Below are 27,064 nucleotides of genomic sequence, written 5' to 3' on the forward strand. Positions count from 1 at the left end.
TCATCCCATCAGCTTTCTGCTCAGGAGTCTATATTCCCACCTAAAGACTGAGTTCAAAGGTTCAAGGCAGTTAATATTCTGAATGATTGCTTCTTTCAAATAATCACAGGAACAGAACTGACAAATATGCTCTTCTGAGGCAGAATTAATTACATTGGAATATGTGTGTTGAACTAAAAGGGTTCATAATAAATAAATCTTGAGAAATAAACAGCAATTATTCTACAGTACTGAAAAGGGCATTTGTGAGACATTGATAATAATTATGAGGGAGTTTTGGACACTGGAGAGATATTAGCAGATTAAGACTAATATAGTGCCCATTTTCAAACACTCGCTTTACTTGAAATCTAAGTAAAATTCTGAGAGGTAAATCTGGCAATTATCTGCGCAATAATAATGTTGTAAATAGTTGCCAACATGGATTCTGAAAGCGAACATCTGATGAATATTTTTGCATAACTAGACATTAGTGTCAATAAGGCCCATATCAAAGGGTATAAGTGAAGCCCAAAGTTGAAAACTTTATTTATTCATTCATGGGATGTTGGCATCACTTGCTGGGCCAGCATTTATTACCCATCCATGATTGCCCTTTAACTAAGTGGCTTGCTAAGAAATTTCAGAGGGCATTTAAGAGTCAACCACATTACTGTGGATCTGGAATCACATGTAGACCAGACCAGATAAGGATGGGGCAGATAAGGATAGCAAATTTCCTTTCCATAAAGGATATTACACACAGGCTGTTACAGCAATCAACAATGTGTGACATCTTTTATAATTCCAAATTTTAAGGGAATTCAAATTTCACCATCTCGAACCCAAGGTTTGGGTTACTAATCTCATGAAAATAACACTGCTGCACCACTTCCCCCACTTCACTTTTAATCTCTGGAATGGTTAAGAAAATGGATTTGAAGTGGAGAACAGACAATGGAGAGGGATCATTACTGTTCACACTTACAGAATCTAAATGCAAGCAAGTGAAATTTGCACTAGTGTACCCAGAGGAGATAGTGCAAGAAGTCATGTAAGTGGCTAAAAGATGAAATACAGTATGGATAAATACTGCACATTGGAAGGAAAAAAGATGAAACGCCTATTCCATGAATGGTGTTGGAATAGCTAAGGATGAAGGTGAAAGCAACTAGATTTAATATTCAATATATCCAACTGAAGTACATAGCCAAAGCATCAGCTGAAAAGGGAAATTGAGAAAGTAAACTGATCTTTTGATCTCTGAGGAAGGTAAGACTGAAATTGAGATTGGACCCTTGGAATTCAGATTGGTTGGACACTGCTGTCAAGTGGGAATCATAAAAGGAGCTAAAACATCTTTGTGAGGAAGACAGCTTGGAAGGATTTTGTGACTGAAGTTGATGACATGTGCTGAGTGGACTGTTGAGCCAATTCATAAGATCCACCATTTAATGTACAAGTTACTGTTAATTTATGTTTAGCTTATGATGGTACTGAGGTTTAGAGTATAAGCTGTCATCCCCATTTAGCTTTGGTTTGTTTGACTTCTTTTCAGTAGAAGTTGGTTTGTTTTAAACTATGATTATGGTTTCATCCTTTCAGTAAACAACTAGGATTTCAGACTTAAAAAAAAGTTACTGGTCTTTACCAAAATCATGCCAACACCAATGTTTCTATAATCAGATCCTAAATATTAATTGGATCGAAATGATTTTTCTTCATGAAAGTCATGCGATTAATACACGGGTAATATTTGTGACTTGTGCCAGCCTGTGCCCTGGCACTACTCAAGGGGCAAGGTGCCAATGGACAGCACCAAAGACAGTGCCAGAGGGGTCAGGGCAAATGGGGGGATAGGGCCTGATGAGGGCGGGGCCTAGGGACAATCGATGGGCATGGGGGGGGTCCCACTGCCATTCTGTATATGGATCGGTGGGGGAAGGAGGGAGGCCAGTGATCAGGTGGGGGGAGGAGGCAGGGTCAGGACTGCAGGCTGGGGTTGGGGGGTTGGGGGGGTGGGGGGGGGGTCAGCCTCTGCAGTGCATGGAGTGTGGAAGATTCTTCTCTGAACTCTCACTGAAAAAAACGGCATGAATTACTCCAGTTTTCACACAAATTCAACACTTAGAATTTTTTTGGGACCGTTCTGGCCCATATCTCTAAGCAGTCTATTTTGTGCGTTGAAGTTTGTAAAGACATAAATCGTCTTATAGTCTTGAGTAATAGTAGGGATGGCCAAAGCATTTCAAGCTGATTTGTTGGCCTTCTTTCAATTATGCAGCATGAATAACCCCAAAGGAATATTCATCCATGACCTTGCCTAATATATCAGATCAAAGCTAACAGAAACTAAGCATAATGAAGAAGTGCATTCACGGGAAAGAAATCAAGCATGCAAAAATATTGTCAAATGCAGCCAAGGGGGACACAAAATAAGGAAAAAAAAGTAAAAATATATCTCTTCTTCCTGAGGCTTTCTTGAGCTGGCAAGCTCTCAACATTTCAATATTGTAAGTGTCTATAGATAAAGCTTACATTGCTAGTGGACCCTCACCCTAAGTCATGCTATTCAAGCCCGGGAATTTTACATATTAATAAGGCTGCGTATGTCAGCAGTGCAACTCTTTTGCCTCAAATTGTGCATTATAAAACAATACTGATTGAAAAATATTGGACAGCTAGCTTTACACCTCCCATTGGTTGCAAGTGAGATGTTTCCAGTGTCACGCAAATAGCAACATTAACCTGTGAGCATTTTGGGAAGTCCCAGACAAATGGTTTTATCTTCTATTTCCCACTGAATCACAGGATACTTTGAAAATCAATCATCCAGACAAATTAATTTGCATTGAAAAGTGATGGCTAATAAATAAAAGTCAGTATGAATTTGTCTTTCGCGAATCCTGTTTGATTATTCTAACGGAGTTATTTGACAAAGTATTGGAGAGGGAGGTGAGGGTAGGGTAATGCTGTATGTATAGACTTCCAAAAAGACAAAATACCTAAGTACAGAATTTTTAGCAAAATTAAAAAAACATGAGATTAAAGGGTCATGAGTAGTTTATTTTCAGACAGGAGGAAACATATAGTAGTGTTCCCTAGGAGTCAGCATTAGGACCACTGTTCTTTCTGACATATTAATGACCACTGCATGTTTACACAAGGCATAATCTCAGTTTTAAGATGTTATAACATTCAGAAAAGTGGTTAACAAAATGATGAATAATAAACTTCAAAAGGACATGGCGGACTGGGGAAATGGGCAGACAGGTGGCACATGAAATTTAATGCAGGAAAGTGTGAAGTAATACTTCTGGATGAAAAGAATGAGGAGAAGCAATAAAAAATAATTAAACAAGTTTAATGGGGCTGAAGGAATAGAGAGGATGCTCATAAATAATTTAAGGGAGAAGAAAAAATTGAGAATTCTGTAAAAAAACAAACATTTGGCATCCTTCAAGACTGCAATAAACTACAGAGGGTAGTGAATGAAGGCCTGTCCATCATGCCAATCAGCCTCCCTTCCATTGACTCTGTCTACACATCCCACTGCCTCAGAAAAGCAGCCAATATAATCAAGGACCACATGCACCTGGACATCTTCGCTTCCACTTTCTTCCATCGGGAAAAGATACAGAATTCTGAGGTCACGTACAAACCGACTCAAGCACTGTATTTTTCCTGCTGCCATCAGACTTTTGAATGAACTTACCTTAGATTAAGTTGACCTTTCTCTACACCCCAACTATGACTGTAAGACTACACCTTCATCTTTCCTATGTTGTGCACCCTCTCCTGTAACCAAACCTCTATTCATGCTAAAATATCCATGCTCTAACCCCATGAGCCCTTATCTTGCTTATTAACCTTTGTGAGGAAATGTATCAAATGCCTTTTGAAAATCCAGATGTAGAGTATCCAGGGTAGCTGTAAGCAAATCATGTATAGTGTTTCACCACACCGTAACAGTTTTTCAATCAATAATGGGACAGTTTTGTTAGGCCTAATGTTCCTAAAAATTACCAATACTTGCTACAAGAGACATCTCATTTCGAAAATATACACAGAAATTGCAATGAAAACAATATCGAGAATTAAGGAAAAAAGCTAACGTACACATACTAATTGAAAATGTCATAAACAATTGGCAAACAGTAAGAGATAATCTTCATGAGAACAGGATAACATAGGTGTTGTGGAGTGCAACAAATAATGGAAGCTCCATAAAACCAAAATGAACAAAACAATATGTTACTCTCTCTGATTATTAATATTCAAGTAATAAGTCTTGCAGCTGAAGCTTTAGTTTGTGGGAATATAACAATTTCAGTTTGTTAAAATGCTCTCAGTGAGCATATTGTTTCTGAGGTTAAAATTGGTAAGGATTCATATTCATCTTAAACATTAATAAATTTTTTTGAGATTGGTTAATAAATTTAAAATTACTTTTCTTTCAAACCCATTTATTGTGAACTTATACAGTAAATGGCAGAGCCCTTAACAGTATTGATAGGCAAAGGGATCTGGGGTACAGGTACATAGGTCACTGAAAGTGACAATGCAGGTGGAGAAGGTAGTCAAGAAGGCGTATGGCATGCTTGCTTTCATTGGCCGGGGCATTGAGTTTAAAAATTGGCTAGTCATGTTCAGCTTTATAGAACCTTAATTAGGAATATAGTGAATATACTCGAATATAGTGTTCAACTCTGGTTGCCACACTACCAGAAGGATGTGGAGGCTTTGGAGAAGGCACAGAAGAGATTTACCAGAATGTTGCCTGGTGTAGAGAGCATTAGCTATGAGGAGAGGTTGGAGAAACTTGGTTTGTTCTCACTGGAATGACAGAGGTTAAAAGGTGACCTGATAGAAGTCTACAAGTTTATGAAAGGCATGTTCAGACTGGATAGTCAGAAGCTTTTTCCCAGGTGGAAGAATCAATTACTAGGGGCACAGGTTTAAGGTGAGAGTGGCAAGGTTGAAAGGAGATGTACGAGGCAGATTTTTTACACAGAGAGTAGTGGGTCCCTGGAACTCTTTGCCAGGGGAGGTAGTGGAAGCGGATAAGGTAGTGACTTTTAAGGGGCGTCTTGGCACATACATTAATAGGATGGGAATAGAGGGATATGGTCCCCAGAAGGGTAAGAGGTTTTATTTAAGTCGGGCAGCATGGTCAGTGCAGGCTTGCAGGGCCAAAGGGCCTGTTCCTGTGCTGTAATTTTCTTCATTCTTTGTTCCATAATGTAAGGACAATGTCAAGTGACTGAATCAATCAACACTTGACAGTAGCGAACAAATTGTGTTTTTCTTTCAGCTTTTTGGAGCTTGTTATTTTTGTAATATTGTATAATATAGAAGTTGCTACAATGTAAGGAAAATATTCAAAACTAAAATACAATAAAATATCAATAAAAAGAAATTTCCATCACAATATATACAGCATTACGCTGAAGAGCTTTGTTACAAATGCTTGTAGCAAGATTTGATCAACAATAATGCTGAAAGACCAGCAGTGCACTCTTGATATGTTGAACATTGATATTCCCATGTATCATGATTCCATTCATGAGAGTAAAACTGCATTGACTTTTGCATCTATCTTTCAAAGTAATTTGCAACTACTTTTCTTCAGTAATTTGTCCTTATTTACTTCTATTACTCCATACTGTCCAGTTGACAACCTGGACTCAAAAGGTGTTGCCTATACCTGCAACTATGTTTAACACTGGCTTAGCCTTTTCTTAGAAAATTTGCCATATCTGCCATACCTGCTACAGGCCTCAGCAGCACCAATGTATCACTGCTCATCTCTTATCTGACTTACCTGACTTCAACACCTGCAGTCATTCGTTATGTAAAATAGTCAAAAGCAGAATAATCAACACTTTTCTTATCTAAATAACTGGCATTGTCTATTTGATTGAAGAATGCATTTACAGTTTTGTTACAAAGGAAGTCTTGTCCCATAGTCTGTATTTTTTTAATGGAGATCAATTTGTATAGTTTTGATTTATCAAAAATGTAAGACAGAAAGGATGCCCATGAACAACTGATAGTATCAGCTGTTATCTATGTTGTGATAATCAAATCTGACTTTTTAGCCACTCCAATGTTTCTGGTGGCTTACAAAAAGAACTCAACTGTTTATTCTGAGAACAGATACCTGTTATATGAAAATGGATATTGTTTGACTGAAGTCACACACTTTTTAAAATAAATTCATTTAACTGTGTTTGCAGTCTTCTTCGGTTTACAAATAATTATTTATCATTGATAATAAGATTTCAAAGCTAATCAATAACAAATGTATACAACACATTCAAGAATACAAGTTACAAGTTTAACAGCAAACCACTTGAAGGAAAATAACTTGGCACTATCCACCGTTGAGAATGTGCACAAGGCTTCAGATTGGTTTAAAACAATAGCTGAAAATAATTTACCTTGAACTGGCCTCAGGGCACAGCTTTTAACCAGCTGTTTGCAAGTAGCATGTGTTAATTATGTCTAGAAAATATTTTAATTTTACCTTGGCCAACTGCGTGCACAACTGATGGACCAAACCCTCGAATCTGGAATCCAAGTCCATCTGCAGAGTCTGGAATCTTTATTGTCCTGATCAAAGAAAAGTACACCAGCTATTTAATGCAGTTTTATGGCAAGCTAGAAATAAAAATGTTTAAAATTAAATAAAACATTTAACATTGGTTTCCAGAAATGCACATTATGTCACAGATTAATGAAAAATATTTACAGGACAACAACAATTAATTAGGGTAACTTTTGTAAATGGGTTGACACTATACTGAGATTCCAAAACATTTTCCTTAATGTTATGATGTTTCTTGTGCCTCTCTCTTTATGTCCCGTGGCTCAGAATGAAGCAAGCATTTTTGTTTCAGACAAACAGAACATGCTTGGAATGAACAGATCAATCAGTACCTCTGCAGGCCAGTTTACAGAGCGAATGTGACATTCACAAGAATGGAAAACTAAGAGGCAAACACATATGTGGAAATGAATCACTCTTGGAACGATATAACAGATCATTAAGTAATAGCCATTTGAAGTTATATAGCATAGCGCCTTTCACAACGTCAAAATGCCTCAAATGCACTCTATACCCAATTAAGTAATTTTAAAGCATATTGTCAGGAAAACATTGGTGTTATGAAAGTGACAGGAAAATACAAGAAATTAGAATCTTTTCTAGTCGTATATTTTAAAATGACAGAAAGTTAAGGCAGAGACAGAATGGTTGTGTGAATGGGACTGGATTTGATATATTGGCGAGCACAGCAACAGTGCCAACAGATTTTGCCATGATGTAGTGATTTTGCCAACAGGCAAGTCAGGAACAATGGGAGGCGGAACATGAATGGATTTGAATAAGTTAATGTTTCAAAGGAAGAGATACAAGGTGTGAAAGGGAGGTGTGAACAAAGTGTGTATTTGCATTTATATTCTAATCAAGAAATCAAGATAATTAAGTCTGAGTTCTAAAGAAGTTAGGTCAAGTAAGGGAAAATCAAAGGGAAAACTGTATTTAAGAAGATATTGAAACATGTATAGAGGGCTGTTTTTAGACCTCAGCTAATAGCTGAAATAGTTCTTTACCTCCAGCAACAAGTGTCTGTGAAGAAAGCCTGTCATAAAAAGCAAGTTGCTGGTTTTATCTCAGAAACAACTCACAAAGAGATGTAACAGCTTTGTGTAGGAACTGTGACTGGACTTTAACAGATTTGATGTCTATGAGAAGTTGTGGGGAAAGTAGCTCTGAAGATAATTAAGTTTGTTTGGAACTGTTAAAATTAGTGATACTGTGTATAGCCGTTGTCTTAGTTAAATGTACTTTTAGTTTACTTTATTGTTTTGTTTCCTAATAAACATTTATTTTATAAAAGCGTTTAAAAAAATCTGGTAAATCATTCTCTGGATTTCAAACCTCTCCTCATTCTATACCAAATCATAAAAAAAATACAGTTGGAGGCAGTTGTTTCAAGTTTCCCTTCTGGGATTTGAACAATTCAGCATTTACCACCAGCCATGTCTTTAACAGAGTTCATTTTATAATATTGGAAAGGTTCGCACAGCCAGCTCCTGCACACACAATGTGATAAAGGTCAGATCATTCATTTCTCATGAGTGATGTTGATTGAAGGATAAATGCGAGCCTGGGTACCAGGAATAACTCTTAATTCTCTCCTTCAAAATGGTACAATGAGATCTTCATGTTGCAACTAAAAAATGGCACATCCGACAATGCAGCATTCCCTCAACATTGCTCTGGAAGTCAGGTTAGATCTGTTTGTCAAATCACAGGAGTGAGGGTGGCACTTGAATATGCAACTGAGTGAGTCAAGGAAAGGGAAAGAGGCAGGAGAGATGGAAATGATGGAAAACTTGGAGATCAGTTATGAAATTAAAACATGTTTACAAAGAATAGAACTAAAGTCTTATGTTATGTCAACTCAAACCAGAGGGTGACAGGCTGCTTAGGTAAGAGGTGAGTAATAATTCTCAAAGTTTGAATTGAGCTTCGTAGCAACAATATACAAGGTCAACAAGAGAGTGGGAATGGGTATCAGAATTCAGTTAGTAAGCCACAGGTCATTTGAGCTCATACTTGTGGACAGAGGAAGCTGTTTGGCAAAGTGTTTGCCAAATCCCCATTTGGTTTTCCCAGTGTTGAGGGAGTGCCAGGGAGCAGTGCCAAGGTACTACTTAACAATGTCCCTTTCTCTGGGTAGGTCGGAGGGGGGTTGCGGGAAGAGGAAAATACCACCCATTATATCACTAGTGGGGTTTGGGGAAAATCAGAAAATGAGATCTCTCTGGTGAGATTCTTGTTTTCCAGTTCACATGGGATTTTGCACCTGTGCTGCCATTTGCACTCACAAGATCTCCTCCAAAGACTGTGTGGTGATCACCCACCAATGTTATGGACAGGTGTAGTTGTGGTAGGTAGATTGGTGAGTGTAAGGTCAAGTAAGACTTTCCCACTTGTTTATTTCCCTCACCACCTGCTGCATATATACCCTTTAGAATTCAGTCAGCTCAGTTAGTGGTGGTGTTTAATGAACCATTCTTGGTGATGGATAGTGCAGCCAGCTCTGTCTGTAGAGGTAGTAATGAACCTCCCGGTGCTGGACATTGTGGCCAGATTGCTCAATAGTGACGCTAATGAACCACTCTTGGTGATGAATTTTGTGGCTAGCTCGGTCTGTAGTAATGCTAATGAACCATTCTTGTTAGTGAATTTGTTGTCCCCCACCCAGAGTACATTCCATGCCCTTGCTACCCTCAACGCTTCTTCCAAATGTTGTTCAACATACAGGAGAACTGATTCATCAGCTGAGCAAGGATGTTTGACATAAGCCGAGAAACCACCTACTGACTATGTTTGACATGATGCCATCGCTCTGCCACCACCTCTGTTCTGCTGGTGGGACAGAATAATCAAGAAATGGTGAGAGAATCTTCTGGGACATTGGCTATAAAGTATGCTTTGGTAAGTATAATTACATCAGGCTGTTGCTTGACTAGTCCATGGGACTAGTCTCCCAATTTTAGCATGAGTCCTAAGATTTAGTCATGTGGATTTTATAGGTCACAGGCCATGGCTGCTGTTCATGTTTCTGTTGTTCATGCTGGATGGTCTTATTACATTCTGTTTTTTCTAACACACTTTGTACAACTGAATGGCTATAATCCATTCTAGAGAGCTGCTAAGAGTCAACTACATGGTGTAGATATGGAGTCATGTGTATGTCAAACCAGGTAAGGACAGGAAATTTCCTTCCTCAAAGGACATTAGTGAACCAAATGGGTTTTTACAACAATCCAATAAGTTTATGATTACCATTGCAGAGCTGAGCTTTTAATTCCACATTTTCATACATTAATTGATCCAAATTGCATCAGATGCTGAGATGGGATGCGAACTCGTATCCCCAGAACATTAGCTTGGCTCTCCAGATTACAACTCCAGCAAAATTACCACTACACCACTGGCTCCAAAACTGCAAGAATAGGATGTGGAATGGAAAGAAGCATACTCCAGACAGATGTGGGATTTGGCGGATATGTCATTGATGTTAGCAATGATAACTGCCAGAGATGGTGAAAATTCACAAGGCCAGAGTGAGTGGAAGAAGCAGTAACACAAAGTTATCAATGTAATAGATTTTCCCTCCAACAGTCTTCTCCAATCTCACTCCTCACAATCTTCCATTCTGAAGCTGTTTCTTTTTGTAGTCATTACTTTCTCTCATAATCCTAAATCTTCACTACGTTATGATCCCTTTCACCAAGGTGTTCCGTGACCGTGGCCATTTCCTAGTTACTTCCTAATATCAGAGGTGTATACTTTCTCTTCGTTGCACTTATAGAATATTCAATTCCCAAGTGCAACAAAGAGGAAATGGAGCTGCAGATCTGTTATGTCAAATATCCACTCTCTTAATGCTGCTCTACATTTCTGGGAAAGGTGTCGCAAAATAGACGAGAAGATGCTTTTTTAATTCATTCATTCATAAGATGTGGCATCGCTAGCATGTATTGCCCATCATTAACAAAGGTGGCTGCCTTCTTGAACCACTGCAGATCATGTGGCGTCAGGACACCCACAGTGCAGTTAGGGAGGGAGTCCCAGAATTTTGACCCCGCGACAATGAAGGGACATTTCCACGTCAGAATGATGAGTTACTTGGGCAGAAACTTCCGTATCTGTTGCCCTTGTCGTTTGATGGTAGTTGTCGTTCATTTGGAAGATCCTGCCAAAGGAGACTTGATGAGTTCCTACCATGCATCTTGCAGATAGTATACATGACTGCCACTGAAGTCTGGTGGAGGTAGAGGGATTGAATGTTTGTGGAAGAGGTGCTAATCAAGTGCGCTGCTTTATCCTGAATATGTCAAGTTTCTTGAATATTGATGGAATTCCACTCATCCAGGTAAGCGGAGAATATTCCATCACATTCTTGACTTATGCCTTGTAGATGGTGGACAGTTTTGGTGAGTAAGGAGGGGAGTCATTCGCCAAAAGATTCCAAGTCTCTGCCTTGCTCTTGTAGTCACCACATTGATATGGTTGGTCCAGTTCAGTTTGTGCTCAATACTCACTCCCAGTATATTGATAGTGGAGGAATCAGCACTGGTAATGCCACTGAATATTAAGCAGTGAAAGCAGATTCTCTCTTGCTGGTGACGGTCACTGCTGGCATTTGTGTGACATAAATGTAACTTGCCACTTGTCAGCCCAAGCCTCAATATTGCCCACGTCTTGCATTTGAAAATGGGCTGCTTCAGCATCTGAGGAATCGCAAATGATACAATCATCCACAAACATTCCACTTTATGATAGAAGAAAAGTAATTGACAAAACAGCTGAATATGATTAAGCCTAGGACTCTGCCTGAGGAGGTCTTGTAGTGATGTTCTGGAACTGAGATAATTGACATTCCCTCCCCCCCTCAAACAACCAGAACCATCTTCCTTTGTGGCAGATATGATTCCAACCAGCAGAAAGTTTTCCCCATCGAGTCACTTTGACGCCAATTTTGCTAGGGCTCTTTGATTGCACAATGAGTCAAATTCTGCTTTGATGTCAAGGGCAGTCACTCTAACCTTACGTCTGGAATTCAGCTATTTTGCCCAAGTCTGAACCAATGTTGTAATGAGGTTATGAGTGCGTGGCCCTGGCAGAAGACAAACTGAGCATCAGTTAACAAGGTACTGCTAGGCAAGTGCTGCATGACAACACTGTTGATGACACAACTACAGCATCAAAAAGAACCACCTTTCCATTACAATGAACCGAACAGGATGATCATAACCATCCCACCTTCTCTGAATATGGTCAAAGGATGTCAAAAACAGAAGATTAATTTTAAAAAATTATGTCAGTGGGGCTTGCCCTGGAATGTTGCATTTGCCAGATGGCTTGGAGAACTTTAAGAAATCCCTCAAAGGTAAACAGATAAAGAAAGCATGTTGAACCTCATCCCCTCTGGGATCTCATGATCAAAATTGCAGCTTCAATTCTCTCCTTTTTTCCAGGCACTCCTCACCACCGTCCCATTTTAAGATCTTGCCATGAGACAAGTAAGGCAAATAGCCCAACTAGGAAATCTGAGTGGTTGCTTCATCTGCAAGTGTATAGACACTTCAGCTGTTTAGTGCCCACTGGTGGACCAAAGAGAAAAATCAAAATTCATATATAATGCATAATTTGAAGCATCCATTTCCCTCACTCATTGAACTGGTGATTTTGTTCTGCCATGATTTTCCCTGCAATCACATTCTGATATTGTGATTCATTTGTTCATTTGTTCTTCATTCATTCAAAGGATAATACAAAATTAAAGAAAATCTTCCATTATAAAATGCATGTCTTCTTTATTCGATTCTATGAAAACACTAACAAATATAATTTAGCCAGTGCCAGCCGTGGCTCAATTGGTAGTATTCTCATATCCAAGTCATATTCTGTGTTCAACTCTGATTTCCGACTTGAGCACAAAAATCACTGCTGACAATCCTGTGCAGTACTAGGAGGTGCTGCACTGCTGGAAGTGCCATCTTCTAGATCAGATGTTAAACTGAGGTCCCAACTGCTTGCTCAGGTGAATTCAAAAGATCAAAAGGCACTATCCCTGATGCCCAAGTTAATACTTAACACTGTGATTCATCACAAAAAAAGCAAATCATCTGGTCATTATCATATTGCTGTTCGTGGCTATGTGCTGAATGCAAATTGGCTGCAATGTTTCACTTCAAAATGACTTAATTGGCTGTAAAGTGTTTTGAGACATCCAGTGGTTATGAAAGGTGCTATATAAATGCAAGACTTTTGTTCTTGTATTTTGAATTATTAAATAATTCTACATATTTATAAAGCTTTTATAGTAAATGAAGACAAAGAATGTAATTATACTCAATTCCTGCCAGCATTGATTTTGTTTTTATAAATATCATTAGGGAAAGTTATATCATTGCAAAATGAGTTTTAAAATATTACAATCGTAGGTTTAGGGGAAAACAGGAAAATTAGATAATAACAGTAATATTTATTTCAGGTGTGCCAGCACTTCAATAACCATGTGTTGTCCATATGACACGAGATTGAAAATGACACACATATAAAATGACAGAAACTGTAATTAATTACATCCCCTAAATATCATGCTCATTTTAAGACTATTGCACCAAAATAAAAATGAAAACAAATAATATTTTTAAACAAATCAAAATAGACTCAGGCTGGAATTTTCTGGCCTCACCCACCTTCGGGACCTTCAGGTCAGGCTGGAAGTCAATGGACTTTTGACTGGCCCACCCCAAACCCTGTGACGAGTCCTGCAATGGCATGGCCAGAAAATCCCAGCCTTAGTATGTCATTATTCATTAGAAAAATACCTCCGTCGTGTTCAATTTCAGACAGAATTATTGCTGCTCAGCAAAATTGCTCACTTTTGTCAGGAGCAAAATATAGAATTATTTTACTTGGGTCAAGCCTTCTCTTGTACCAGCAAAGTGAATAAGGATTGGGTACCAGACATTAGCCAATATCAGTCTAAGTTGGTTTCAGGGGATGCCCCTGAAATCAATCACTGCAATTTATCTTCTATTAGTGTTCTTCGCGGGCAACAACAGTTCAGTTCACAAACATTATGGGTACAAACTTACAAACCACCATTCTATGGTGTCACTGTAGTGCCCTCAAAAGCTACATACATTTTGAAATAATCATATTTTGGCTGGCTGCCCAGTCAAAGTCAGCACTTCCATTGTCCTGAGGTTGATCACGGTAGCAGAATGTACCTGAGTTTTCTTTCATCCTTTTACTTCAAAAGAATTTTCACAAGTGTTGGAATCAGTGTTAAGCTGTATACTGCTGCAGGAGACTGAAGCTGGGAGGTATTTTGACCACCTCATCGTGAAACGGCAAGTAGTCAGCCTCCAGCTCTGCTTCAGCCTATTGGAAGGAAAACAACTCCAAAATCTTTAGAGATCACTGAAGACCCTCTGAAAAGACAGCAATCAACCTTTATTGCGCAATTTCTTTGTGCAATTCTTGGCATGGGCATCTTCCAGAGAAGTTCTCAGAAAATGACAGCAGCCGTATGCTATGACTTTTGCATCATTTATGTTAAATTAAACATTTCTGACAGTTTCTGATGAGCGGTCCCCATGAAATGCCTGTCAAGTACATATGAGGCAGAAACCCGGCATTACTAGTGTCATTAGATTATTGGCAATTAGTGCACTTGGAGTTCAGAACACAAAGATTAGCCCTGATGTCCCTTTACGTACTTTCTGCACTTTCAATATTTTCATTATTTCAACTGAGCAGCAGGAGCTACTGGAGTCTAACAAAGATCTGGGAAATGAATTTGAATTGATTCACAACTGGAGACAAGCCAGTGCACGCTGAGTTTTAAAATATACTTTTGTGTTGTTGAGTCGTATGGAGGGTATTTTTCTAACAGAGACTTAATGCTGAGCATTGCAGGGCTGGATCCTGCAGCAGGTCTTTAATAAATAAAAACAAAAAAAGGAACAGTGACAATTGTTTAATTATTAAACTTAAACAATAAGTAACATAACTTACTCTCGTGGCTTTGTGCTCAAAAGTACCCTGAGAGGCCTCTTGCTTCTAAAGCATTGCTGCAGGAAGTTTTCAATTTCCTGAAAGGGTCGTAGGAAAACCACAACTCCATTGATAGCAAAAATCTTTTTTCCAACCTCAAGACCTGCCATCTGGAGTGAAATCACAGAAAATGTAATGCACAAAACACTTGCACGCAAAATAATAGCTGTTCCATAACATCAGCGTAAGATAAGTCATGTAAGATTTCCATAGTTCATTTAAAGCCTGCTTTTCATGGATGTAGGCATTCACTTTGTCAAACATCATGTCAAAATAATAAACCTTATATGAAAAATAGACACTTCCATTATATTTCAAGAGGCAAAGTTGTCTAAAAACTGATTATCCAGGAATTATCCTGATTTCCCTGAGCTTTTCTTTCCATTTCTGAGTACTTTTCACTCTATTATCTTTGATTTTTTTTGAATAGTAAAATGGACACTCATTGTTTTCTTGCCTTTGCCTGCTTAAAACTGACAACAGCTGGATAATCTATTCCTGTCTTCTGCCCAATTCATCCGTAACCAGCCCTTGAGAGGAGTTGGAGGTCAACCCATGATGGTTCAATTTCAAATTTTCCTGAACTCTGGAGGGAAAGCCTGTGATCCCAGCCTTTACTCAGAGGGTAGTAAGGGCATAGAATGCCCTGCCTGCAGCAGTTGTGGACTCGCCAACTTTAAGGATGTTCAAATGGTCAGTGGATAGGCATATGGATAACATTGGAATAGTTTAGGTTAGAGGGTCATTAGATTGGTTCCACTGGTCAGCGCAACATCGAGGGCCGAAGGGCCTGTACTGTGCTGTAATGTTCTGTGTTCTATGTTCTACCTTCTTCTGGCTCTTACTGCCATTATATAGTTGTCCCTCTTCCTGTTTCTTCCTTGTTCTCCTCCCAACACGTTCATTCCTCTGATTCCTCCATCGTCCTTCTGCTTTCTAACAACCTCCCCTATTTTTGTCTCGATTCCTTCACCTCCCTATCCCATATTGTCTTGTTGCTTGTTCCCTTCCCCTTTAATAACCCTATTTTCTGTGAATTCCATTCTTGATCTTTACACCTCATGTGCAATGCCATGGAAGATCAACATATTAAAGAACTAGAAAAAGTCTGAACAACTGAACCATAAAATTGTTTAATATACTGTTGCAGGATTGAAGTATCAGTGCATGACAGCTACTGAAACACAATTTCCAGGTCAATCCAGCATCATACATCTCAGGATATTAATAAAGATTGGTGTAAATCGACTAACCCTACAGTTCTTTGAAATTAACTATTTTGCGATGGATTTTACGAAATTGTGATAATTCAGAATTTCAACAAGCTACCCAAAAAACTGTTTCTTTTAAAAACTCTGTTAAAGATTACCTCAGCATAAGATCTTTTCTCCACAGATTTCACAATTGGGACCTTATTTCTTTCCTCCAAAGTAAAACCATAGCTTCCATCTTGAGCTTTAATCTAAAGACAGTAAAAGGCAATACTTGAACATCAGACCATACTTTCAGTAATTTATAAAATATTTAAACATCTGGATAGCTTGATACCAATGAATCACATATGTTGCTTTCTTAAGTACATTATATTGTACCAATTATTTTACTATTCATTATTAAAACCAACGTATGTGCATACATCATTGGTATTCTCAGTTTAAGATGCTTTAATAGAAAACCTGTGTTTATTTAAAAAGGTATTCCATACACTATTAGCACTTATAAAGTTCCTTACCAACAAAATATTTCAGCTCAGACTTCTCAACAATGATAAAGGTACATTGTAAATTTTACTGTCTTGTGCACCAATCTTGCTATTGCTAACATGTGCCCAATTTTGGTGATTTGCTAATTAGAATGCTCTATAATAATCAGAGCAGTCCTAAGTGGTGAACGAAGTAGTGAGATGACAGCACATGAGCACAACTTCTTACATAAACATTATGCAGAATCAAGCTGTGCTGACCATTGATTTCCTGCTAACATACCCAATTAATAAGAAAGAGAGATAAGAGAATCACTGCTGGCCCTTCTCACTTCTTGGTACCTTGGGAACCAACACTCTTTATTACTTTGAGCATTAGCCATTCTTTTAACTGCATCACAATACATTGATCACCTTCTTTTGTGAGCATTAGTGGCCGATACTTATCGATCATTCAATTTGCAAACATGACCCTGAGCTTCCAGCTGTCTACTTCTACCCTGACACCTCAGTCCCTTCACCTCTCCCATTTTTCCAATGAAGCTGAACATAAGCTTAAGGAATGGCTCAAATTTTAATTAGGCACATGAGCATTCCATATGCAATACTGGAATTCAATAATTTCAGATCATTACTGTGTTTATTTTTTGTTTTGTTTATGGACAGTAGCTGTTTGTGATAATTCTGCTACTCTCATTCACACTTTCTCTTTCTTGTCACATTATTGTCAATCTCCCTTTGTCTTGCATCATCAGTCCTTTTGTAGTTTAATCTTCACTGCCATCCACATGAGCATAACCTTCCTTTTCCTTTCCCCTTCCCGCTTTCTCTGCCCCTATTACAGTTCTAATGAAAAGTCATCAACCTGAATTGTTAACTATGTTTCTTTCTCCACAGATATGTCTGATCTGCTAAGCATTTTCAACACTTTCTCTTTTCACTTCAGATTTCCAGCGTTCACAACATTTTATTTTATAAGATGATACAGCAGATGACAAATAGGACAGATGTGCATTGTTCTTCCTACAGCAGGCTGAGGATGATTTCAGGGACACTACAATTCATTCTATACAGATTTTAATCTTCTCTAACATCCTCAATATCACTCCATCATTAACTTGTTACCTTATCCTAATCACCCATTCAGATATGTCCAGACAGGGGGATGTAAATAGTGGAAGTGAGGATATGTATAACAGGGTGCTAGTGGAGTATGGAATGAAAGTGTGTGTAGAGGCAGTTGCCCTTGGCAACAGTGGGTCTCAATTCCCATAAGTCCTCACCTGAAAAGAAGAATATTCCCCATCTATATGCAGGCACCAAAGGCAGCCTTTCACAATGAACTGTAAACAGGAGATCGATAGCCCTCATTATTGGTAACATGGAAAACATTTTTCATAATTGCTGATGCTAATAGAGTTCACAACAGCTTCATTCAAGTTTCCGACAATACTCCACCACAGAAATAGGAAGTGACCAGTTTGTGTCTCCATCTCCATGAAAGCATTTACTGCAGCATTGGTGGCATTAGATATATGGTATAGAGAATACTGTTCAAACTTTGAACTGCCTCCACCTGACAGGAACAGAGTGGGAGTTAGTTTAAACTACAAAGAGGCACTTTTCACTGATCCTGTTTCTCTTCTACCCTGCTCTATTTTATTAAATTGCCCTTTAAACAGATGTGTAGGACACAATCAGCAAGAAATCGAGGTCATGTTTTAAATATGCAGATCAGGTCAGATCGAGACCCAATCTACAATATCAACCTGAAGAGCTGTGAAAATTGGAAGGGCTGTCTCATAGACTCATCAAGCAACAGATTGGCAAAGACATACTCATACCTTTCAGCGAACAGCCCAAACTCCTCCATCACCTCCCCTGCATATGCTCTTTCCCATCAGCAGGACAGATCTAACAGGGTTGGCAGCACGGTGGTATACAGTTGGGAAGAAATGGTCCGAGAGTCCTCATCATTGACCTCAGGCCCCAGATCAAGTGTAAGCAATAAGATCTTATGATAATTGTCATCTATGCCTACCCTCAACTGATGACACAGTGTTCATGTTTAAAGCTATTTAGTAGAAACACTGGTGGTAGCAAGATCACAAAATGTACTATCGATGGGGGATTTCAATGTCCATCACCAAGAATAGCTTTGTAGCATCTTTCCTGGTTAACTAGCAGAGTCCTGAGGCTGTAGTGTTTGCAGCCATCTTCAAGCCAGAAGTGTCAAGTGGATGATCCATTGTGGTCTCCTTCTGAAAAGACCAGCATCAAAGGTGCCAATCTTTAGCCAATTAAACAGCAAAGGTGATAAATCCCAAGAACTTCCTGGTTGTAATACTGAAGGTTCATGTTCCAGTACTACACACACCACCAGTAAAGTTTTCCTGTACAACTACCAAGTGCGGAAATTGCATAGGCATGTCCTATCCACCGAAAGCAGAACATATCCAACTCATCCCATCAGTCTACTCTCAATCATCAGAAGAGTGAAGGGAGATATCATTGATAGTGCTACAAAGTGGCATTTGCTCACCAATAACCTGCTCACTGACACTCAATGTCCAGGTTCTACCAGGGACACTCAGCCCCTGACTTTATTACAGACATAATCTAAACATAAGTGAAAGAACTGAACTCAGGATGGGAGGCAAGAGTGACTGTCCTTTTCAATAAGGCCATTTAACTGAAAATGGCATCAAGCAAAACTGAAGTTAGTAGGAATTAAGGGGAAAGCAATTAATTAGTTGGGTCTAACAGGGCTGGAGAATTGCCTGCAAAGTGGTTTACAATAGAAAATTGTAAATCAATGAGTTCCTTTTTTGAAAAAGCCTACTTTGATGCAATTTGCTTGTTAACTACAGCACAATAAGCCTGCTGTCAGATTAGAAGGCAATACTATTAGTGTGACACTCATAGGGCAACAATTCCTGGGTTGGGAAAGGTCGTAAATCTGATTTTTTTGCTCAGAATATAATCAAGGACCTGATCTGTGTCTGGAAACTTTCTGAAAATGCAAACCTTTAGTTGAAATAACGTTACTAATTCCAGTTGGGATTACTTACCCGATCCAGTACCAGAGTGGAAATCAAAGGCTTTATAAATCAATAGGTTTTGGTCCAATTTAGCCTCAGATTGCCTAAGACAAAGTGACAAGGCACTATTCCATTTTAGAAGATGGACAGAATCAGTTTCTACTGGGACAGGCACCAACGAATTGTCGATATAGTCTTTGACAGGTGCAAATGACTATCCTCACGATTAATGACTTGCTCCCTATCACAGGGCTATCGCAGTTTTGGCAAAATCAAAGAAACAACAGTGATTTTGATCATGTTTTTTCAATCTCCTTAACGATGAAAAGTAGAAGGCCGCCAGCCTGACATCTGTTTACATCAAGGGAGAAAATAGGTAAATATAGAACAGTCCACCTCACTTCAGATATGGCAAACTCTCAAAATCCCTGGAATGAGCCTTGAACATATAAGCTTCTGAATCAGATTTGAGTGCTAACACTCAGCCAAGAACAGCTTGAATATCCTGAAAGGAGCAAGGAGAGAGTATTCATCACGTTCAAACTCAGTGATGCAGTGCTGCTGGTGCACACAGGACTGCCATTCTGATACTTTCAATTACAAGCAGACTTGTAAACTCAAAGTGACCCACCAAACCTGGACATGCAAATGATCAATATTTGAAAAATGTTGTAAAGCTGCTTAGGTTCAATCGCAGGCTGGTTTCTCCCTGCATTTGCCATGGATAGGCTCACTAGTGTGCCACTAGTTTCATACTATTTCCCCTAAAAATTCCCACTACAAACTCATTGGAGTTTCAAAATATTTTTCTTAGGTTTTCTAAATCTGTTTGTTGTAATTAACACATATTCCTACTTACAGGTTTTATGGCAGTGCCCCTACTTCTATTTATATCAAAACATATTCAAGGTGAATTTAGCAACATCAACCATAAAATGTTAGAACAAATCAAAGCACAGATCAGAATGACAGTGATTTTGTCTCCAAATGCTCATTTTAAATTATACTTACAGAAATCCACTTACAAAAACTTGGAAATATTTTGGACATTGTGATTAAGAAGTTTATGCACAATTGTAATATATCTTAAGAGAAGGCACAGAAATTTTGTTTAATTCCCATGTCAAAATAACTGTTGTTTAATGTTTACATTTATCATCCAAATAACTCTCATTTGAAACCATCCCCCATAAAAGCAGCCAGTGCTACTTACCAATAATGACTTGGCTATGACATTTTCAACTATTTTCAAGTCGTGTCGCACATGCTTCTGCCTTAAGTTTGAGCCTTCTATTTCCTCATCAGCAAAAAAACGAAATAAAAGAGGTTCATCCCTAAATTCGCTCTTTTCCAGTACTATAAGGAAAAACAAGATGTAAAGCACCAAGTAAATATCAAGTACATTCAAAGCTATCAGCTTTTGTAACAGTTAGCCTTTATTTGCCTTAAATAAATTAAACACTACAGTATATTTATTTTAACTAAAGTTAAATGCTGCAGTCAGTGATTTTCCATGACTAAAGGATGTCTATTGTCTTTTACCACAGTACCTAAATTAGAAATATCATTTATTTGGCCAGATGATTTCCGATCATATTTATGGTATAAAAAGGTGAATTTGACTGCAACAATGAGAGACTTTGGAATATTGTACATGTAATATTGGAGTTCATAATAAAAAAGAAAAACAAATTTAAGTTTAAAAGTCACAGTAGAGTTAATGTGTTAACTAATGACATTCAACTAAATGAATTCGTACCATTTTACGGTTCTAAGAAGAGCTGATGTCTGAAGGATGTGTGAATAATGCGCTGAATTTAACCTTACCGTGGTGCATAAAACCATTGTCACACAGTTCCACACCCAGGATTATTGCTTCCTCTCTGGTTTTACAGTCCCCCTGGTGACAAAGTAATAGACATTCTACATTGCATGTTCTAATAACACGATAACTACCAATTCCTGCTTGAGTTCTTTCAGTATCATATTCATAAAGTCAATTATATTAGAAACATTTTAATATGATATTAGGAGTACTTCCATAATTCTACACTTCCAGTAGATAAGCCTTACTCAAGGATAGCAACATGATCAAGATAGGATATGCTGTAATCCTGATTCTCTGCCACAACTTGAACATATATATACTGACATAGTAAATTGTCCCAAAGAACTACATCAGAGCATTATCAAACAAAATTTGACACCATGTCACATAGGATGTTAAAGCAGAAGACAATTATGTTAATCAATCAATGAAGTAGATTCAAAGGAGTGTTGTAAAGGAGGAAAGGGAAGCAGAGGGGTGGAGAAATTTTCACAGGGAATTCCAGAGCCAGGATCTCTGCAACTTTTAAAATCAGACTGTGCAAAGGATCAGAATTGGAAGAGTGGAGTAACTCAGATGCTTGTAGGGCTGATGTTGGTTAGAGAGAGGAAGGAGCAAGGCAATGGTGAGATCATAAAATATCAATTTTAATTTTGAAGCACTGCTCAGACAGGAACTAATGCAGGTCACTGAGCACAGGAGTGATGTGTGAATTGGATTAGGTGCAATTTAGAATAAAAACAGAGTTTTGGACAATTTCAGTTCATGGAAAATGGAAAGAGTGAGTTACCCAGGACAATGTTGGAGTAGCCAAGTCTAGAGTCATAGTCATAGAGGGTTACAGCATGGAAACGGGCCCTTCGACCCAATTTGTCCATGCCACTCTTTTTTTTAAAACCCCTAAGCTAATCCCAATTGCCTGCATTTGGCCCATATCCCTCTATACCTGTTATACCTTTGTAACTATCTAAATGCTTTTTAAAAGACAAAATTGTAACTCGAATCTAGAATCTAGAAGTAATAAAGAAATGATGAGGGCTTCAGCAGCAGATAAGCTGAGGCAGAGGCAGAGTTAGTCCATGATACGAATGAGGTAGGGGGAATCTTAGTGATGTTATGGATATGTGGTCCAATGCTCATCTCAAGTTCAAATGAGATACCAAGATTGTGAGCACTCTGGTTCTGCCTCAGTGTGAAGAATGAAATCAATGCTTTAGGAATGGTGGGTACCAAAGAGAATAGCTTCATATTTCTAAAGTTTATTTGGAAAAAAATTCTCCTCAGCCAGTACGTGATGGCAGCCAAGCTGTCTGACATTTTTTAGATGGAGTAGAGACAGAATCAGATGGAACTGGGTGTCACTAGCCCACGTATGAATGAGACATGTTTTAAGATGATAGTGTCAACAGGAAGATATAACATTGTAGGACTCCAGATGTAACAGCACAGGGACAATAAGAGAAGGCAATGCAAGTGATTGTACAGATAAGTATGAAGCCAAGTGAGAACCATCTAATCCAGCTGTACAACAGTGGAGTGGCATTGGAGGAGGATGTTGTGATCAAAATGTCAAAGGTTAGACATATGGAGAAGGACATGGAGGGATAGTTTACCACTGTCCTTCCTGGAAGCATGGCTCCTTACTGGGAGCATAGGACCAGGAAATTATCCTTCAAAACAGCAATACATTTATCAGTTTTTATCCTTTAAAGTAAATAGTATCATCTTAGTATAAAAATAGAAAGTAATTAATGTTAGAAATCATTAAGACACTTCACAATCCTACCCAGGCCCTACCCATGTAACTTCACACATCTACCCTAGTTAGTCTCCCTGACACTGAGAGGAATTTAGCATGGCCAATCCACCTAACCAGCACATCTTCAGACTGTGGGAGGAAACCCATGCAGGCATGGGGAGAACATATGGGCTCTGCACAGACAGTGACCCAAGACCGGAGTTGAACCCTGATCCCTGACAATGTGAGGCAGTAGTGCTAACCACTGTGCCACTGTGTTGCCCCCAGCTTTCCATGATAAAAACAGAAAGTGCTGGAAAAACTCGGCAGGTCTGGCAGCATCTGTGGAGATAGAAACAAGGTTAACGTTTCATGTCCAATACAACGCCATAGAACTGGGAAAGGGTCTTATGGACTTGAAACATTAACTGTGTTACCCTGTCCACAAACTCTTGTCACCCTGCTGAGATTTTCCAGCATTTTCCCTTTTTATTTCAGATTTCCAGCATCTGCAACATTTTGTTTTTATTAGAGTACAGTGTTTTGAAGTTCTGTTCAGAGAACAGGGCAGAATCTTAGCAAGATTTACTAGGATGCTACCTGGGACTTGATGGTTTGATTTACAAGGCGAGGATGGATAGACTGGGACTTTTTTCCCTGAAGCACAGGCGGCTGAGAGGTGACCTTATAGAGGTCTATAAAATAATGTGGGGCATAGATCTGCTAGATAGTCAATATCTTTTCCGAAAAGTAGGGGAATCTAAAACTAGAGGGCATAGGTTTAAGGTGAGACAGGAGAGATACAAAAGTGTCCAGAGGGGCAATTTTTTCACACAGAGGGTTGAGAGTGTCTGGAGCAAGCTGCCAGAGGTAGTAGTAGAGGCAGGTACAATTTTGTCTTTTAAAAAGCATTTAGATAGTTACATGGGTAAGATGGGTATAAAGGGATATGGGTCAAATGCGGGCAATTGTGATTAGTTTAGGGGTTAAAAAAAGCAGCATGGACAAGTTGGGCTGAAGGGCCTGTTTCCATGTTGTAAACCTCTATGACTCTATTTTAAGATTTTGTTGAAAATGAGAACAATATCAAGAGGATGGCAGATGCAGCAGTTTAACACTCTCTATAATGTTAACTTTCTAGCTTGAATCGAATATAGAGTGATCAGATGAAAGTCTATTCTGACAGTTTAGTGAGTTTTGAAACTTTCAACCTAGTTCCCTATGCACATTGCTCCACAACAGAAGATTGCCCAGAATTTAACACAAACCAGCAACAAGTTGCCAATCTCATACTGAGGAACTAAGTACAATTTAATGTCCAAAAGATGTGTGGGTTAGGTGGGTTGGCTATGATCAATACGCGGGGTTAGGGAATAGGCGGAGGAGTGGGCCTAGGTAGAGTGCTCTTTCAGATTTTTGGTGGGTCAAATGGTCAAATTTCTGCACTGTAGCAATTCTATAAGCTCTTACTTTCCCTTCCTGCACCAACTCACAATGTACTACTGAACCACACAGATTAAGGTTTCAATTTTAATCCCTCATCTATTTGGAGTTCAGCAACATCAGCCGAATATATTGGAAAAATCACAACAATTTGTTTCAGTATCTTGAGACTATTAATGAGAAAAGTTAAGCCACGGGTCCTATTTTTAACTGTAACTCCATAAATGTAACCTATACGATTTATTGGTGAATCAGGCAAGATATCAAAGCCTCACAGTTCAAGAGACCAATACACTCACTGTTGATGATTACAAGAAAAGAGAGTAATATACTTGAGGCATCAATGGCACTCAGAAAAAAAAGTAAGCGGAAGAATTTGCAGAAAAAAAAGGACCTAATAGCAATCTCACTCTGAGAGAAAATGAATCTTACTGGCATCAGAAGTTGAAAAAATATACAACTTGAGTTGATCCTCTTACGATGAGATTAAGGTACATTGCTATAACTTGAATCTGAATCTGGTCCATGCTAACCTTAGAATCTGATGCTGACAGTGGGTGCCTAAAATGATAAAAAAGCTTAAGTTTCCACCAATCCACCTAAATTAATACAAAAATACAGAAAATTAAAAAGAAAAATGAGAGATGGCTAAATGGCTAAAAAAACCTGGGGTCATTTTAAATTTTGTAAAGAACATTAGATACTCAAAGAGTACTAAATATTTATAAATTAAACCACAAACAGGATCTCAGTTAATTGCAGGTTAGTGAAAGGAGGGTCAGCATAATCTCTGAACAATTGATAATTTAATATGAAATCATGTATAACACCTTCTATCGCTCACAATGTGGGAGAGTCAGCTGCTGAGATGCCAACAAGGGTAGAGCCCTTAGAAATATTAGCATACAGAGGGATCTAGGCATGCTGATCCATAGTTCCCTGAAGGCAGCAACTCAGGTGGACAAGGTGCTCAAGAAGACATATGGCATGCTGGCCTTCATCAGTCAGGGCATTGAGTATAGGAATTGAAAAATCATGCTACAAATGTATAAGACTTTGGTTAGGCTGCATTTAGAGTATTGTGTACAATTCTGGTCACCACACTATCGGAAGAATGTTGATGCATTGGAAAGGATGCAGAAGAGATATACCAAGATGTTGTCTGGTTTGGAGGATATGGACTATGAAGAAAGGTTGAACAGAGTGGGATTGTTTTCATTGGAGTGTCGAAGAATAAGAGGGGACCTGATACAGGTTTACAAAATTATGACAGGCTTGGATAGAGAGAACAGTCTTTTTCCTGTGGTCCAAGGGTCAATTACTCAGGGGCATAGGTTGAGAATGAGAGGAGTAAAGTTTAAAAGAGATCCGAGGGGAATGTGCTGCCAGAGGAGGTGATGGAAGCAGATTCTATAACAACATTCAAGAGGCATCTGGATAGATACATGAATAAACGGAGAATAAAGGGATATGGACCACATAGAGGCAAGAAAATATTGGAGAGGCAGCTGTGTCAGTACAGACTAGGTGAGCTGAAAGGCCTGTTCCTGTACTGTATTGTTCTTTGTCCTAACATAGGTTCATAATCAGCTTCCAAGGAGCTTATAATGTAACTTCTTAAAATATTGATGCAGAAGCATTAAGAGATTGAATTATGAAATGAAACGTTAGACACTATACAAATTATTTTGTTCATTCATTATTAATTTCAAGGTTTGCATGGACAGATAATAAGTCTTAAATAACTTTCTTTACTATGAAGTAGCGGATAACTTGCATAAAATAGTATTTAATTGATGCCCATAAAGGCTGTAACTACCTTGGATAAAATATCACTTCCATATTTAATATGGCTCTATTCCCACCAACCGCACCCCCCCCCACCCCAAGTCATTGTTTGTTTGAAACTGTATTGGTGTCAGCACTATGCCTTATTCTTTCTTAATCCAGATTTCACACACTTGGTCTTTGACTCACCTGTTTACCCTGTCTATTATCCTCATTTCATCACTGATGCTTTCTCTGTTCGTCTGCTTCTATTCCCTTTGGTGCTAAACCCAATCATTCTGGCTCATTAGCTAAATCCTCCCTTGAATCTTAAATCACTAAAATAAAGAGGATGTGATGTCTAATTAAGGTGTATAACTTCAGCTCTGTGAATTTGACCACGTATTTCAAAAAGCCTTATTTATATTGGAACCATCACCTTGGTTGATTTTTCAACAGTTCCACTGTGCATTGCTTAAATAATATTCCCTATCATATTTTCAATATTTCCAAATAAACAGACAAATTTCCTTATTTAGGATATTTCAAACTACTCAGTTAGATTCATCTTATGACCAAAGTCACACAAAAATATTTTTGTTACTTTACCTGTGCAATTAACCAGTCTGTCAGCTTGTTTGCCATGACCACTGACTTATAGGTTCTCAGGTGGTAGTCTTTATCTCTGAATATGAGAATTATATTAGTTAACAATATGATTATACATGAGTGCATAATATAGCCTATGCTTTAGACATTACATTTCAGCCTAATAAATGTTTACAAATAACTCGCTTAACAAAGGCTGTACCAATACTTCAGGTTAATTTTGCAAGGGATTTCTTTCCATTTCGCACTAACAATTCAGCAGAAACCTCAGAAGGGCAAGTCTCACCATCCCCAGAGAAAAATC

At 38.5% G+C, this 27,064-nt stretch overlaps 1 protein-coding gene across 1 annotated transcript in view; it reads right to left on the reverse strand.

Annotated features, from left to right (window-relative positions):
• prex2 (phosphatidylinositol-3,4,5-trisphosphate-dependent Rac exchange factor 2) overlaps positions 1–27,064 on the reverse strand; it is a 415,983-nt gene that overhangs the window by 193,095 nt on the left and 195,824 nt on the right. Inside the window, exons 14-19 of the mRNA XM_080194118.1 lie at positions 26,761–26,836; positions 21,203–21,275; positions 20,589–20,731; positions 16,002–16,094; positions 14,594–14,742; positions 6,509–6,594 (exon numbers count right to left, since the gene is read on the reverse strand). Coding sequence (XP_080050244.1) covers positions 6,509–6,594; positions 14,594–14,742; positions 16,002–16,094; positions 20,589–20,731; positions 21,203–21,275; positions 26,761–26,836 — 620 coding nt within the window. The remainder of the gene's footprint in view (positions 1–6,508; positions 6,595–14,593; positions 14,743–16,001; positions 16,095–20,588; positions 20,732–21,202; positions 21,276–26,760; positions 26,837–27,064) is intronic.

This window comes from Carcharhinus amblyrhynchos, chromosome 8 (assembly GCF_965287045.1).
Source record: "Carcharhinus amblyrhynchos chromosome 8, sCarAmb.v2.hapA, whole genome shotgun sequence".
Classification (NCBI taxonomy): Eukaryota; Metazoa; Chordata; class Chondrichthyes; order Carcharhiniformes; family Carcharhinidae; genus Carcharhinus; species Carcharhinus amblyrhynchos.